This window comes from Archocentrus centrarchus, chromosome 8, assembly GCF_007364275.1.
Source record: "Archocentrus centrarchus isolate MPI-CPG fArcCen1 chromosome 8, fArcCen1, whole genome shotgun sequence".
Classification (NCBI taxonomy): Eukaryota; Metazoa; Chordata; class Actinopteri; order Cichliformes; family Cichlidae; genus Archocentrus; species Archocentrus centrarchus.
Genome location: NC_044353.1, coordinates 10,494,279 through 10,510,901, shown reverse-complemented (window position 1 = coordinate 10,510,901; position 16,623 = coordinate 10,494,279). Strand labels below are relative to the sequence as shown.

The window sequence follows — 16,623 nt, the reverse complement described above, 5'->3', positions numbered from 1 at the left end:
CCAACTTTGAAGAAACTGAAGAGGTATTTTAAACCCACTGAAGCCCACACTACAGTTCTCAATGGTATAAGCAGCCTGTCAGTGTGACCAATTTTAATAAACACCCATATTTGCAAAAACAGTTAATGCACTGAGATGCTGGATTTCCATCATAGTTACTCATCAAATGTGCAATGTTAGGTGGTCTGCAGTGTATCCACACCTCAACAACTGCAAGACCACTACACTACACTACACTCCACAACACTACACTACACTACACTGCAGACAAGTTTAAAATATGAACTGTAAACCAGTGATCCAGATTTACATCAGTAAGACTCCAGAAAGGATATTTTAGCTAACCACCTCTGGATGCGATTCTAAATTGGCCACAGTGTAAGGTGTACTCCACCACTCTCCCAGTGTCATGTTAGATTTTATGCAATTTTTCATGATCAGAAACACCAGTTTTGCATAGTTGGATAAGAATCATAGTGTGTTCTCATCTGGACACGCTGGGCTGCAAGTGTGAAAAGACTGTTGGTGCTGCTGTCCATGTGGCTGTTAGAAGCCAGTCAGTTCAGAAGCTCTTTGCACAACTTCATTTAAACCTGGAGATTAATAGTAGTGTTTGTATTGGTTGTCAAAAGCAAATTTCTATTACTTGTCCAGAAGAGGGCTCTGGCCTCCACTGCATGAGAAGTTACAGTACCTGCATTCATTCATGCAAACCTTCTTCCCTTAATTATCATGAAGTCATCAGATCCAGAAAGTTTGGATGTCTCCAAGACTACAGTGTAAAAAAAATTTTTTTAATCATGTGTTATACCTCTCTCCTGCACGGTTCTCTGAATTGATCCAATTTCAAAACAAAGCTTTTTTGATACATCTGAGAAAACACAGCATATTTATGTCCCATAAATATGTAAATGACTAAATTTTTGTCGGTCAGTCTGCATTATGATTGCTTAGAGGTTGCTTCCGAGTCATTCCCTATTCCCTCTTCCATATACAGGGACTACTACTTTTCATAAGGCATTGGATACTCTGAGTGCACTATAGAGGTTATAGTAACCACTGTTAACTATTTATCCAAATATCCCCAGCTATAGACACATGTTCTATACAATTGAAATAAATACAGAGTTTTTGACCTGAATGTGGCAAAGGTGTAACTGTGGCTGAATTGCAGGAAGTCACCTAGAAGTGCTCTGTCCACTGGTAATAGTAATAGACCTCTTCTTTTACCTGCTGATGTGCTGAATGGCTTGTTGATATTTTGAAATATTGTCACAGTTCAGGGTTGCACAGGTGTATCAGTAATGGGTACAGTCCACTTAGTGAAGGTTCTGCTTTTGTGCATGCCATTTCACTGACTTTCTGGGGCACTTAATAGAACAAAGCCATCACTGGGGTCACCCATGCTCTGAATACAGTGACAAGCTATATGGTTTATTTAAAAAGGGGTTCCTTTTTAGATAAGAATTTCTCCTCAGGGGCCCTCTGTTGTCAGAAGTTGTTGATTAAAATAGATATACATTTAAAGATAATCATCAGTCTGGTTTGATTTTGTGTATCATTTCATTAACTTGCATTCATTCACAGTTTTTGCTGATATTCCTTTGATTCTCTTCTGTCTTGTACTAACGATCTAGCTCAGTGGCAAACACAACACACATGTGACTCTGGATCGCTGCACACTTTAGAGCCCTTTGAGCATTTATCAGTCACTAGGATTGTGCTTTGTAGCCCTAAAAGCTAATCATGTGATGTGTACTGTGACCTGCTGTGATTACTGTCACTTGAAAAAGAAAACTTTTTTTTTGTTAGATGTCTTTGATGCACCAGGAAATTTTGTTGTAAATCTGAAGCATATACGTTGTGGGTTATTTAGACAAACATAGTTTGTGTCTTCTCTTCAGTGAAACCTGAAAGTTATTCTGTTAATACATTACATTCTTTTTTTTTTTTTTAAAGTGGATATGTTTCCAGGACATGACTTTAAAAAAGTTTTTTTTTTTTTTTTTAAAAAGTATCCAAATCTAGCCACATCCTCACACTGCTTATCAAGTGATATGTTATATGATGATGCCCTGAGCTCTCTGGCTCCATTGTGGTGTTCCTTGTGAGATGCCACACCCAGTGCAATGCCCTCGAGTGCAAAAAGGCATTTCCAAAAACCGATGGCCTGTCAATACCCCAAAGTACCTGAGGCATAAACTCTTTTCTGTGGTATTTTTTAAATAGTTTTATAGAGGTTTATTTTTTAAAATTTTATGAATTTAGGTTAAAGTTCCCGAGCCAAGTTTAAACCAGCAGTGCACATCTCAAAGTTTGTGCTGAAGCACTTTGTGATAGAAACGGCTCCAGAGGCATCTAGTGGCTGTGGAGAGGCATGGCAAAAGTTCTGTCCACAGCTGCAATAGAAAGAAGTCTGTGTGTCTGTGAACAGACAACAGCATTACAGCGATAATTACAGAAATATTTATTTGCAACATCAGAAGTTATACAAGGAAGAATAAAGTGCTTTGTACTTCAGTTTTTTCTCCTTTCAGCTTATTTCAGTTCGGACAGTAGTTTGCTCAGTGCGTGTTTTTCCCCAAGGAGGGGATGGAAAATCATTCCATTTATACAAAGCAGGAAGACTTTATAGCAACAGACACAAAACACTTTGTTGTTAAGTTAACGCCTATTCTTGTCAAGTATTCCACAATTCAAAACTGACATTACACAAAGACTTTTATACACTGCCAGTCAAGACCCTCTGAAAAATGTGTTTTCGCTTCTTCACGTCATTTTTAAGAATTTAGAAGTAACATTAAATTAAATAATACATGTCAGAGCTGTAGAAATATTAACTCGTTTCATCATGTAGAGCAGAAAACATGTAAAACAAATGTGAAAATTCATATTTATATTTATAATGTTCAGTATAAACACTGTGTATGCTTCCAAAAAAAGCACAAACGAAGACTCCAGTAATAGTCAGAGTCAGTGTCTCTGCTCACACCTGTGAGACAGAATGCACAATAAAGCCCTGAAACCTCTGATGGCTCAGTCACATTACAGTAAAAATCAGATGGCAAGCTCCTTGCAACTAGGAAAGACTGGTGGTTGCCTGGTGATTGCATTGAATTATTTTACATTCGGCAACCGATTGCAAGTAGTTATGGTGACTAACTGGTCACCCAGAGGTTGCATGTGCAATATCCTCAACTCCTGGGTTTCCACTTTTACTCGTACGAGGCAATCTAACAACCATGGTCTGACACTCTCAGAAAGACTGGTGAAGGTTTGCAAATAATCATCATCAATCATAAATGCAAACAGATTTTCAACAATCCGAGTCAGCCTGCGCAGATGCCATAACTCATCTGCAAAACATCTCTTTGCAATGACTCAGCTCAGCCGGTTGCCATTTGATTGTATTCTGGTTGTATTCCTATATGAAAGTATGTTTACAGAGTGCCTCTGTCATTTTGCAGTTAAATCACCATCCTGTGGCAACTATGTCACTATTTGTGGAGGAATTTCTGTTTCAAATCTATGAGAGACTGGGCTGGACTCTGAAAGTAAGTAGTTAAAATCAAATTTCTGTCTTTGTAGATGGCATTTGTCTTTTTCTTTTTTTCTTTTTTTGATTTATTGTTACAAACAGATTGCATGTAATTGCCACCTTGATTGCTTTTAATACAACAACTGACAGTGAGTGGTTGCTGACATGGTCACCGTCTTCAAAGCAACCTTCTCCAACCACTGTTTTCCACAGTGTGACTGTAATGTTATTTAGCATCTTACTTTGAGCAACATGTTAAAAGCGAATATAATGCATGTAGCAGGTTTAATTATTTTACTGAACCAGCTTCTATATTTGTGTTTCTGCTTCTGCTCATGTCAAAGCAATCTGTGCAAAAGTCTTATAATAATATAACAATATTGTAATCAGAATCTGATGACATTTAAATATGGAGACTCAAAACTGACAGAATCAGTAATAAATTCCCCAATAAATAAATATAAAATCAGAAGAAAAAATACATGGATAACCACACCAAAATATAGAGCAGGTGCTGGGCTAAAAAATGAGTCAGCACATGAGGAAATCAACAGCTCGCACACCGCAGAAATCCAATTTTACCTGCTTACTGCATCATGGTAGATATAACATTTTGAGCACAACTCAGTCATCAGGCCAATAAATAAATACGTCCTCACACGCACCAAAAATGATGATAAAATAAACGCAGGCATTCATTTTTCATAAAAAGTGAAAATTCCAAGCATTTCTTTACCTTTAATAAAGGTGTTAATTTCCATTTTATGACATATTTATTTATAGTCACTATTTGTTAGTTTATACTTTTGACTGTTTTGGTCCTCCATATTTTCAGAAGCCATTGTAAGTGAAATCAAATCAAACCCACACAATCATGAAATGCAAATAAAAAAACAAAAATCTGTAACTTAGAGTATCTGTAACTATAGTCATTTCAGTCTTAGAGACAAGAAGCCCCCCAGCAACCAAAAGCAAGTGGACAGAAACTGGCTCCGTACTGTCAAAAAATAAATAAATATGAAACCAATGTAAAATACTTTAATCAAGAGTTGTTTGTTTGTTGATATAAAAGCCAGTTATACCTGCATTGTTCACCTGTTCATCCTGCAGTGACGAATGTATCAAACCATAGTAAGTATTTTACTTTGGCTGGCAGTGTATGTTCATCAGTTAAGCTGTTTACATATGCTTTGTATAATCCCCGATACCTGCAATAAGAATTTTGACAATAAAACATAATAAAAGCTAAAAATATTGACTCTTTGTTGCTCAGATGCACAGTCTCTACATCAAGTCTCTCTCTCTCCCACAAAGTCGTGTTAATACAAAATGAAGCCAGCAAAAAATAAATGCATTAAAGAAAAACAATAAAATAAAAGTCTTCAGATTGTTATTTGTGGTATCATTAGGTGCAGTTGATATACTGCATATAAAAGTCACAGGGGAAATATATATGCCGTACATATCATGGCCAAATGGTTCATAAATATTAGCCGGCCTCAGTCTGACACTAACAGATCAGAAAGATTTGCCGCATTTGACAAAACAGTAAAAGTCAGTTTATTTACAGTTATTTCCATTTTTTTCACAGTAAGCTTCTGTTATGTGTCAAACCATTTGGTTCTCTCAGCATGCTGTGCCAGCAAAAGAGGGAAGTTTATTTTTCATGTCATATCATAAAATCATCAAGTCAACTTTGTCTAAAATAATTCACAAGACATACAGTAACACCTGCATTAGTCCTCTCCACCCACATCCAAAGACTTATTGCACTTCCAGAGACTGTACAAACAGCCGCCATCCCTTTGTCTCCTGTTGTGCCTCGCTGTGCTGCACCGCTTTCTACTACCATAGATAACGAGTACTGTACACGTGCCGCAGGTTTGCTCCAGTTTCCAAAAAGTATTTTCCAACTCCAAACCTTTGGCGAACAGTAACAGAGCAAATGTGATTTAAAGCCGCTTTCTGTGATCACAGGCTGCAGCCTCCACAAGAAGCAATAAAAAAAAACCCAAAATGAATCCATCAAGCAATCAAGAAATCTACTTTGCTTTTTATTTATCACACTAACTGGATGAACTCATTTTAGGCCTTATAAACTAAAAAAACAAAAAAACAAAAACATTTTAACTAATTAGATTAAAGCTAAAACCTATATGTTTTAAACATAAGTTTTAAAATCCAGTGACATTGCTCTAAATTTATCTTAAGGAATCTTTATCATATCATATCAGCTCCTGTTACACTTAGTGATTGCACTTGGAATGGTTTTGTTGTTACTGCAAAATTTTGACTTATTTTGACCTGGTAATCTACTTATTTATTTTTAGTGGTGGAAGCAAGCTTCCATTCAAATGTGAATAAAACAGACTTTGCAAGGATCTGTTGGCAGCATGATGACCAGTGAAGTCCATGAACAGCAAGAGGTTTATCAAGCATAAATTGCTAAAACCTGAAGATCTTCAGTTGTCTTCAGAAAGAAGAGAATTCCCATCAGATTTACTAGTGCTTTCTTAAAATATCGTTGACTATGTAAACCATACATGTGCAATTAAAATCATGGCTCAAGTTTTTGGGTTTTCCTTTGGTTATTAAATCCTAATAAAAGGGAGTCAGCAGTCTGTCGGAGCTCTGTCAAAGGTTCTTTCTACAGATTCAGACTGGCTGCTCGTTTTGGCTCCTACAAAATTCCACCAAAAACCTATTTAGGAAGTGTTTCTTACTTCCTAACCACCACAGGAAGAAAAACAAACAAGAGTGAATATAAAACAACACTGGAAAGGCAAAAGGGGTTTGGGACATGCAGAACACATCACCAAGAAATCCCTCTTCAGGTCCAGAAATAGGAGGAACATGGGAGACCGTACCCTCCCTCTCCTCACTGAATCTCTTGTTCACTCTTATAGGTCACTGGATCAAGAGGAATGGCAGTCTGTAAGATGTCAAACTCCATCTGGTTATTGTCCATGTCCAGAACACACATGACATTGTGACTGCCTGAAGTCACAGTCGAGTTGTCGTGGAACATGTTTTGGAAGTCGACAGAAACCGAAGTCCTCCTCTCCTCTCCCCTCTCCTTCCCTACAATCTGAGAAGAGTCAAATATATCATCCTCTTCTTCCCCACAACTCAGAGCCACCTCGTTCTCATAGCAGAAGGCGCTAAGCGACATGGGGATCAAGTCTTTTGTGGCTCTACATGCAGATGCAGGAGAAGCAGCAGAAGAGGCCCGGCTTGCAGCTTCATCGAGCTCTTTGGCGCTGAGATGAGGCGTTGACGGCACCTCGTATGTCTTGTGAAAGCGAGCGTAGTCTACCTTGTAGCGGTCCCGATCCTCGTAGATCACAGGCTCAAACCTGTGACCCCAGAAGATCTCTCTGGAAAGGTAAGAGCTACGGAACTGGGTGGTCATGGCAGTGGCCTCCACCATTCCCTCCAGGATCACAACAATCTCAAAGTCATCTGCCTCCAGATCAGCTCGGCTCAAAGTATACAGAGGGCTATCTTTGTCTATCTCGTGGACTATAACCAGTGGAGATACTAGAAACAGCCTGTCTGTGCCTTCATCATAGCCCACATTGAGGTCCATCTGCTCTAAAGGGATGAACTCGCCTTCAGCTGTGACGTATGAACGTATGAGCTGGGCACGGACGTGAGCCTCCACAATGTGACTTCTCCGCAGGTTGCCCACCCTCCACATGAGGCACAGCTTGCCATCGCGTAGTGCAATGACAGCATTTTTGGAGAACATGAGGGTCTGGTTCCTCTTCTTTGGCCGAGCCATCTTGGCCATAATGGTGCCAATCATGAAAGAGTCAATGATGCAGCCTACTATGGACTGTATCACCACTGTTATCACAGCAATAGGGCACTCCTCAGTAACACAGCGCCATCCATAACCAATAGTAGTCTGGGTCTCCATGGAGAACAGGAGTGCTCCAATAAACCCCTGAACATGAAGTATGCAGGGCATCCTTTGTGTCTGCTCTCCAGCTGTATGTCCAGAAGTGGCTCCATGCAGACCTCCAGCTACAAGTCCATCACCCTTAAATGCAGGGTGCTCTCCAAAGTCCCCATGTGCCAGAGAGACACTGTAAAAGATTAAACCAAAAAATAGCCAGGAGACAATGAAGCTGGTGCAGAATATAAGCAGCAGGTATCTCCAGTGGATGTCCACACAGGTGGTAAAGATGTCAGCTAGATAGCGCTGCCTCTTTTCTTCCATGTTAGTGAATACAACATTACATTGTCCATTTTTCTTCACAAATCGGCTCCGTACTTGGTTGGAGCCCCTTGTCAGAACCTTTCCGTTGTAGTTGTTCATCACTCCTTGTTCCGCTGTGCTGGGCACGATAGCGGAGGTTCCTGACCTCCTCCTGTCTTCTGCTTCTGAGGTGCAGGTCAAGTGCAGTCTGAATCTGGGTGAACTGTTGCCGTTATGGAGTCCTAAGCTAGAAATCTTCTGGCGCTCTTCTTCTGGTAAAATGTCGGACACAATGCTGTACCTGTCGGAGGGGAGGGGGATTAAGATTAAAAATTGTATATATTTTTCTTTTATTCTAAATTGATTGTCCAGTACTGTGCAAAACTCTTGAGTCACTCCTTATTTCTTTATCTTTATGTTTCCAAGGAGCCAGACTTTTTTTTGTATTTTTTAAAGTGCTTTTAAGCAATAGTTCTCCAGGCTTTCTGAAGGTCCTTCAAAGCTTTTCTTTGGACATTGGCTGTTTTTTCACTCAGTCCAGTTCTTGTATCTGATCATTTACAGAGGAAATTTTCTTTGTTAAGCCACTTAAGAAATTAGGGGTGGCTCAAGACTTTTGCTCAGTATTGTATTTATTGATTGCATCTGATTTATCCAAACTTTACTTGCCATTCTGCCATTGCTAAAACTTTTTTAAAACACTTAATTTTTACAAAATTTCCCCTGCACCTTTTAAACCAAATGCACTATGCATCCTCCTGTAGAGAGCCACTCAATAGGGATTCAAATTAGACAGAAAGCATCAAGTAAGAAGCTCCCTAGAATAGTTTCAAGGGATTTGACTCCAGTCATGAAATATTTATTTAACTCACAGTCACAAACACATTACTCAAATTGACCAAACTCCTCTTCAGCTGTCCCCAAGTCATCTGTTAGTGCCCACCTGTGAAAATCTCCTCACTAGAAGCCTGTCTTCACTCTCGTCAAAATACAAGAGAAGTGATGTATTTCCTTGAAAATTTGATATAAAAAATATAAAGAGCACAGACTGTTGGCTATAAATTGCTAATACTACCCAGTCATATGTAAAATGCTAATGCCAATATGTGACCCACTTGCCACTGGGACAAAAATTTTAATACAAGAGCAGTAAATTTAGGTCTGAGTAATGAGCAATATCACAAACTAAACACCTCCTATTACCCGTTTTAATTCACTATTTATATATATGTACAAATACATTTATGTAAATATGAAACTATGCATATGTGTGAGTAATTTCATGTTTGTAACTGAGAACTGGTTCTCAAACATTTTACCTGGTAAAATAAAGGTGGTAAAAACTGAATTTCTGTTATTACTGCTGTTATTACCCCCCCCCCCCCCCCCCCCCCCCCCCCCGCAGTACCTTTGTGGCCCACCAGGGGGGCGCAGCCCATACTTTGGGAGCCACTGACATATAGAGGATTACCTGCTAGGAAGGTGAGTTCAGTTTAGCTGTGTGAGAAGGATCGCGGTCATCACAGATTATAGGATTATATGTGACTCAGTGTCTCTTCAGACAAATCATTTTGGGATGGACGTGCCTATACTGTGTGCCACTTCATGCGTTTACTCTGTATTAATCATTCATTAACCCACTGATACTTGAGAGGTCTGTTTGAGAGATGCTCCATTTAAGGTGACAAGGACCAATCCATCTGCTATTGGTTTTGTTTTTCTTGGGAGGGGTTGTGTGGGTGTGGGGTAAACATCATGCTAACTAAGGAGACAGTAAGGCAGGGCTGGGCAGCACAAAACAGTAAGACAAAATGAAATCCATACACACCACCTTGACACACGTAAGTCGCAACAAGCAGTTAAAGAAGACAGAAACTGGACATTGTATGTTAAAAAAACTAATGTGTGAGATGACAAATTCACACACAGAACTGAGAACATCGGTGGCAGCAAGTGTAACAAGGCAGCCTCCTTCTTCATTGTGCGAGACCTGCTGCAGCTACCTGAAGGCGAGAGCTCTTTGTGTGCAGCTGGTCAGGACAGCGTAGGATGGCCTTGGCCTTTTCCGAGGATCTGCTTACTGTAAATATCCCTGAGCTGGGCCTGACTCACCCTGCCAACCCAAATTAACAAGCCCATTCTCACTGGACGTTTGGAGACTTCTAACCAGACAACATTAAAAAAGGATTAAATTGTTTCAGTAAATGCAATGTCATGCTCTCAGATGCTGTACAAATTAGTCATGAAATAATGAACCAAATGGACCCAAACAGTGCGGTGAACTGATACAATGACAGCACCACCAATAACTTCAAACATTCCTGGGCTCACCTGTTGGCTCTACTTGTTCCCATGGCACCAATGATCACCGGGCCACAGTAGGAGGCCAGACTGTGTCCCGCTTCCAAACATCTGGTTTCTACACAGGAGGGGGTGTTTGGGCCACTGAAGAGACCACTACAGGAGACATAAAAACAGAAGCAGACTATCATGGCGATGGTGGTGCTGACCTCTCTTCCTTTTTTTAAAAAAACAAAAAAACCAAATCTAACATTGCTTTCATCACATTTAATATTTTGCATATGTTGCAAAAAAAAATAATTAGTCAACTTGTGTTGTGTTTATGCATTAAAATGTGGTTTCAGACTTAATGCTGAGCTGATTCTGTGAGCTATCTTAGCTATCTCTCTTTGTGTTAAAGTTATCTTTGCAAATATTACCACAATGATGTGCATGTATAGGTAAAGCAAAGAGTTTAGATGAACCCTAGATGTGAAGGAAGGTATCAGTTTTGGGCTTTTTAAAAAGATTTTTGCACCAGGAAGCATTGTGTTAAGATTTTTTAACAAATCACAATGGTTAATTTGAAGTCTGAATCATAAGAAGTTTTAAGGTCTTTCTAAAGACAAAGAAATGAACCATGGCCTGCCTTCCCACACTGAACTGGTTAAACTTAGAAGCCGTGCCAGAGCGTTTTGTTTGATTTATGGAGAGTTTCTTGCTTAATGACAGAAAACTGACTGGAAGCAAAAACTTGCATTAGGATGTCTGTGGCCCATGAACTGAAATGAGTTTGACACCCTGGTTTAGGTATCTTGGTGAGTCACAGAAATGACACATTACAAACCTGCAGTTTGTTATGTTATTACTAAGCCTGGACCAAGAGATAAAAGATAGCAGCATGCACTTCCCTCCCCTCCAAGACTCTCACACCTTACTGTGATGTGATTTATTTACATGCTGTAACCATTGTGGTTTCAGTTTCCAGGAAACATTTCTCACCTTATAATATCAAAGTCAGAGAGTTGTTTTTTGGCACTATTTGTCTCTTATGGCTCTGTAATTGAAAATAGAAATTCAATAACAGTTATTTGTCAGTACATACGAAACCAAATCTAGTAGTGGAAGGCCATTTATATTTGTCTAGCCTATGTCTGTAATATAACACTATCTCAGCACCAAAATCACTTACATGAGCTGAGCTGCAAATGTTTTTTTTTATGGGAAAAACTTGCAGATGTCTAGTTTAAAATATTAGAATAAATTAGTAAACTCATAGTGACTTTTCTTGAAAGGGTCTTCAGGTGTTTATTTTTCAAAAATACCAGTAACGCAGAGGAAATGGCTTCAAACAATGTTTCCTGATCAGCCACACACCACATACGCATAGAGGAATATCTGTATGTGCTGTATGGAGAAATTAGATTTTTTATAAGTAGTGTGCGCCTGTTTCCACACAGATGTCCTCGGCTTGCGGCCAACAACAGCTGTGAAATAACTTTGTACAGCTCCTAGCTTGTGTTTATGAAAGGACGTTTCAGCCAGCCAGCAGTGTGCAAGCTGTGACGATTCCCTTTGGGTGCAAATGGTTTCCAACCTGTAATGAACAGGAGGCTGGTAGAGGCAGCGCGCGGGTAACAAAGTGTCGGTTAATGGTCACCAGCTAAAACTGGGGACTTTCTCTGAAGTCAGTTTCCATAGGAACACATCTCCTCTGGCATTTAGGGGATGAAGGGAAGTGGAGAGAGTCACCAGAGACGCAGCAGTGTGTGTGTGTGTGTGTGTGTGTGTGTGTGTGTGTGTTGAGGGGGACAGTATAGAGTATTAAGTGCTCTTATAACATGAGTCAGAGAGGGAGGGAGAGATGGAATGAGAGAAAGGGTGGAAGGGCAGGAACACAACGTCTGCATCTGATTTTTAAATATGTTTAAATGAGCTCTCAGAGGTGACACTGAGTGGAGGCTTTTGATTTGTATCACTGAGTGAGAACACAAATGAGGATGAGAGGAACCCACCGTGCCCAGAGTCTGGATGTTTTACTTCACCCTGCTTATTCCCTACGTAAATGCTTCCACACTGCACTGAGAGCAGGAGGAATACACTGATCACAGAAATATTGTTAATAATATTTTTTCTTTAAATCACAGATTTTTGCAGTTTATAATTTTCAACCTTGTGTCTGGAAGATTGTCCGGATTCAAACATTATTAGAAAGAACAGTGTATGTTGAGACTCATACATGAGTGGTGCAAATATTCAAAAAGAATATTTATGGTTTCATCTCCTCAGATGTGAGAGTTTTTTTTTCTGCTTTTTCTAATATGTAATATCAAATGCACCCTTTGAATTGAATTTTGGTCAGATTATTACAATTTAAGAACGTCATTACCTGTGTAGTTCATATTAAAATAATTTTTCAATGCAACCCTGCTGTATTTATGAATTGCACATAGGTTTTGTTTGTATGCAGCATATTTTGCACATACCTGTACACCCATATTCTGTAGCAACTTATAGATTTTCTGGCTATTAATCCCAGCAGAGATAAAGAAAGAGGCAAGCGAGCTGTGTGATGAGAAGGAAATCAGGATGCTCAAGTGTTAATTTCCCCTAAAGCTTTTGATAATGACTCCTGATGAGATAAACTATAACATCAGCCACAAAGAAAAACAATATTTCCAGTGTGAATGCCAGAGCTTTATATACAGATACCCCCTGATAGACACAGCCTCAGATGAAGCAATTATGCAAAAAGGTCCCGGTCACTTGTCATCATGTGCTGGCTGTTGAAAAGAGGAAATTAGCTCTAAAAGGGTTTGTGACCAGATACAAATTATGCTGCATAAACATGTTTTCTGCCTGAGATAAAATCAGAAGTAAAGTGAAAACTACTCAGATTGAAATCACAAAATAAGCTTCAGACTCTGGATCTATGGGAACGGCACTATTTTTCAACTATTGCTTTAAACTTTGATTTGTTTTCATTGTGGTGGAACTTGATTAGTTAAATTATGATTGACACCATAGATAATCTCATCAGAAAGGCTTTTTTTTCTCGGTCATTTCACTTTTCTTTGCTTCTCTTTTTTTCATGAATGTTATTCGATAGATACCCCGGTTTCACCTCACTTTGTCACAACCAAACCTACAGAGCAGCAGCAGCAGCAGCAGCAGCAGCAAAGAACAGAATTATTCCCACGCTATCTTCACATCCCAGACAACCTCCATCTTGGCTTCAGTTCAGATTTTTTTTCACATTTTGTCCTGTTTCAATTTTTGCATAACATATTGTACTTTCTAGCTCATGATTTAGGTCCGTTATACAAACTGACCACATAATCATTTTGCAATATGTCAAGTTTAAATTGACAGCAAAGTTTTAAAACTACTACTGATACTTAACCTAAGTTAGTCACACTTCACATTTACTTAATAAGGATTATTTTTCTTTATTTTTATGAAGTAGATAGAGGAAGGTCACCATGGCGACAGCTCAGCTGCAGCAGCTCGACTCGACTGATCGTTAAGAGTTAGCTGTCTGATGTCTCAGTCACGTCTCTGAACAGTGTACAGCTGGTTTGTCAAAGTACTGTTTTAAGTTTTTTTGGGGATAACATGTCTCAGTGTATTTATTTAACTTAACTGACCTAAGAGATTACCACCGTTTACCTGGCTGGTCATGACCTCTTGGAATAAAAGACGAGAATAGGTCACAGTGATGTAATCAAGGACTGTCTCTCAACAATTAATTTGCCCTCTCGTACAAATGAAAAAGTTTAATTTTGAATGAAAATGTGTTTGCTTTATTATGAAGACCGGCTCACAGGATTCTTTGAATTTTTTCCCTAGCTCTACTCTATAGAGGTGCCCAATATGACACAGTTATTCCGCTCCCTTTCCTGAAGAATTCCCTTCTGCTGAGATTTCATCAAAGCATAAGGCTAGCACATAAAAAGTGTAAGGATGATCAACAGGTGGACAACAATGCCTTAAAGAATATTTATACCTGATGTTTCTTGATATGTTTCCAGGTGATACATTTAAGCTTCAGCTGGACTGTAGAGTGTGTGAATGACTAGTGGAACCAGTCAGTCAACACAGACAACACAGCAGTTTTCACGATGCCTGAGCGTTGAGAGCATCTGACGCAGTGCTTATTTTGGCCTGATCTCTGTGAAAGAGTGCGCCATCCACATGCAAAACTAAAGCCGCACTTAATGTCTGTCATCAGATGTCACCAAAGTTAGCAAAGCAAAGCAAAGTTATCAAATAGATGAATTCAAAATTCTGTTAATCAAACTGTCATTTAGTACATCTTTTCGATACTTAAATATTGACATTTGAGCATGAATTATGCTCACCTTGGAAATTATCAGTTGTTTTCTTTCTCTTGGCTGTACTTTAAATTCCCCGTGTAGCTCCACTTCACTTTCCAAAATTCCACTTTACTTTCACTCTCCAGGGCAAAGGTCCAACGTCCTTAGATTCATGAGATGTGTGATCCCTTCTTTGATTCTCCCTTTCTTTGAATTGCTTCTTCTTGTTTCTCTTTCATCGCTTATTCACTGTTTTATGTCTGTCGTGTCTCTCTTGTAATCCTTTACTGTCCTCCGCTGCCTCCTTTGCTGATGGTAATCCTGTCTGTGCGCATTCTCCTATGCTCCTGTACTCATACACCACGGCCTGAAAACGCTGTGTCAATCTCCTTTCTGCAGTGCATGGGGGGAGGGAGGGAGAGATGGATGGAGAGGAGAGGAGAGGAGAGGAGAGGAGAGGAGAGGAGAGGAGAGGAGAGGAGAGGAGAGGAGAGGAGAGGAGAGGAGAGGAGAGGAGAGGAGAGGAGAGGAGAGGGGAAATAGTAAAAGAAAACAAAGTGAGAAAAAGGGAGGAAATGACACTAAGTGGGTACCCACTTGGTGTACTCTCGGTACGTGTGGGTGTTGAGTAATGCCTGATGTGCCCATGTAAGTAAGCAGGAACTCATTTGAGTCATGATTTCTGAAGTAACTCTATTCAAGAACAGAAATGGCAACAGGTGGGAGACAAAAACATGTGCATCACCATGATGATTAGAGGGCTGTTGTGGCTGCTGCACTTTAAAAGTAAATGCTTTACATTACTCCCTTACAGCTGTGCTGCAGATGTTTTCCAGCTTGTTGTTAACACCTAATAAAGGCTACGATAAAACGGAGTTATGAAGGGCAGAGAATACTGGATTTACACTTTCGAGCTGTGCATTTAGTTTAACTTGAAACACGGTGATACTGCAGCAGGCATCCTCTGACATGCTGTGGTCATTCCAGATTGAGTGCAAACAGGGACGGTTGTACCTTTGTCACCCTCTGACTTCATAGTGTTGTGTGATCTGAAACGGAGCAGAATGTGTGATTCGTTTGAAGAATTGTTGTGAAAATGTTTCATTTCAAAATCAAAATTGTAATAAAAATACACACACACACTGCAATAAAGTGGATATATGTGTGGAAACAAAGATTTTGAGGATTAAATTGTCGATGTTTAGTTTGATATTCCTGTTCTTAAATTAATGATGCAGAATCACCGAGCCTATACAATATGGTGCATGTGCATTCATGTTTGGACTGTTGTTTATTAGAGACAATAATCAGTGAGTGGATGCAGTTATGAAAAGTGACACATTATTTACCTTTGCACAGTGGATTTTAGATCAAACAGTCCAGATGTGATTGAAATGCAGACATTTTTATACACACTGCCTCATTTTCATAGGCTCAAAAATAATTCAACAAATGTCTGACATGCAGTTTCACGCCCAGTTGTGGCCTGTTTCCTCATTTTTCAATGACAATTTAAGTAGATAAAATATCTGCAGTCGATACCAAGTGTTGAATTTGTATTTTATAGCTTTTCACAGCTATTTTAAATATGAGGCCAAAAGAGATGTCAGTGCAAGTGAAGGAGCCCATTATTAGGCTGAAAAACCAAAATAAACCTCTCAGAGAGAGACAGCAAAAACTTTATGAGTGGCCAAATCGGCCTTCTTAAAAAAGGACTACACTGACCAGCTCAGCAACACCAAAAAGCCTGAAAAAACAAAGAAGATCAAATCAGGAGGTGAGCATATCATTGCCAAAGTCTACAAATCAAGAAACACCTTCATGAATGGAAATATGGAGGCTTTACAACAAGGTGCAGACTGCTGGTTACCCTCGACAACAAGAAGGCCAGAAAACATCTCAATGAGCCTGCACAGCTCTGAAAAATTCTCTGGAGAGATGAAACCACGATGAAAAGTCTGGAGAAGAAGAGGAACGGCTCATGATCTTATAGTGTTAGGCATGGGCATGTATGGCTGCCAGTGGAACCAGGCCACTGGTGTTTATTGATGGTGTGACTACTGATAGAAGCAGCAGGATGAATTGTGAATTGAACAGGGCTGTACTCTCTGCTCAGCTTCAGAGAAATGCTGCAGAGCTGACCAGACAGAGTTTCACAGTGCGCACAGATAATGAGCCAAAAATACTGCAAAAGCAACCCAAGAGTTTCACTGTCAGATGCACCGACAGCTGTACCAGCGGACATTATTCCATCCACCTACAATGAGCACTGATGTGTTTAATCA

The 16,623-nt window shown here is 39.6% G+C and overlaps 1 protein-coding gene across 2 annotated transcripts; it reads right to left on the bottom strand.

Moving 5' to 3' along the window:
* Nucleotides 1–2,450: 2,450 nt before the first annotated feature.
* kcnj4 (potassium inwardly rectifying channel subfamily J member 4) lies at nt 2,451–14,689 on the bottom strand. Of its 2 annotated transcripts, XM_030735089.1 has the most exons (4): nt 14,384–14,689; nt 10,074–10,199; nt 6,913–8,043; nt 2,451–6,882 (listed from the first exon to the last, which is right to left on the bottom strand). In XM_030735089.1, the coding sequence occupies exons 2-4, from the start codon at nt 10,094–10,096 to the stop codon at nt 6,417–6,419; spliced, it is 1,620 nt and encodes a 539-aa protein (XP_030590949.1). In that variant the 5' UTR covers nt 10,097–10,199; nt 14,384–14,689; the 3' UTR covers nt 2,451–6,416. The 2 variants fall into 2 exon arrangements, with proteins under 2 accessions (XP_030590949.1, XP_030590948.1); XM_030735088.1 differs by having other exon boundaries at nt 2,451–8,043.
* Nucleotides 14,690–16,623: the final 1,934 nt, after the last annotated feature.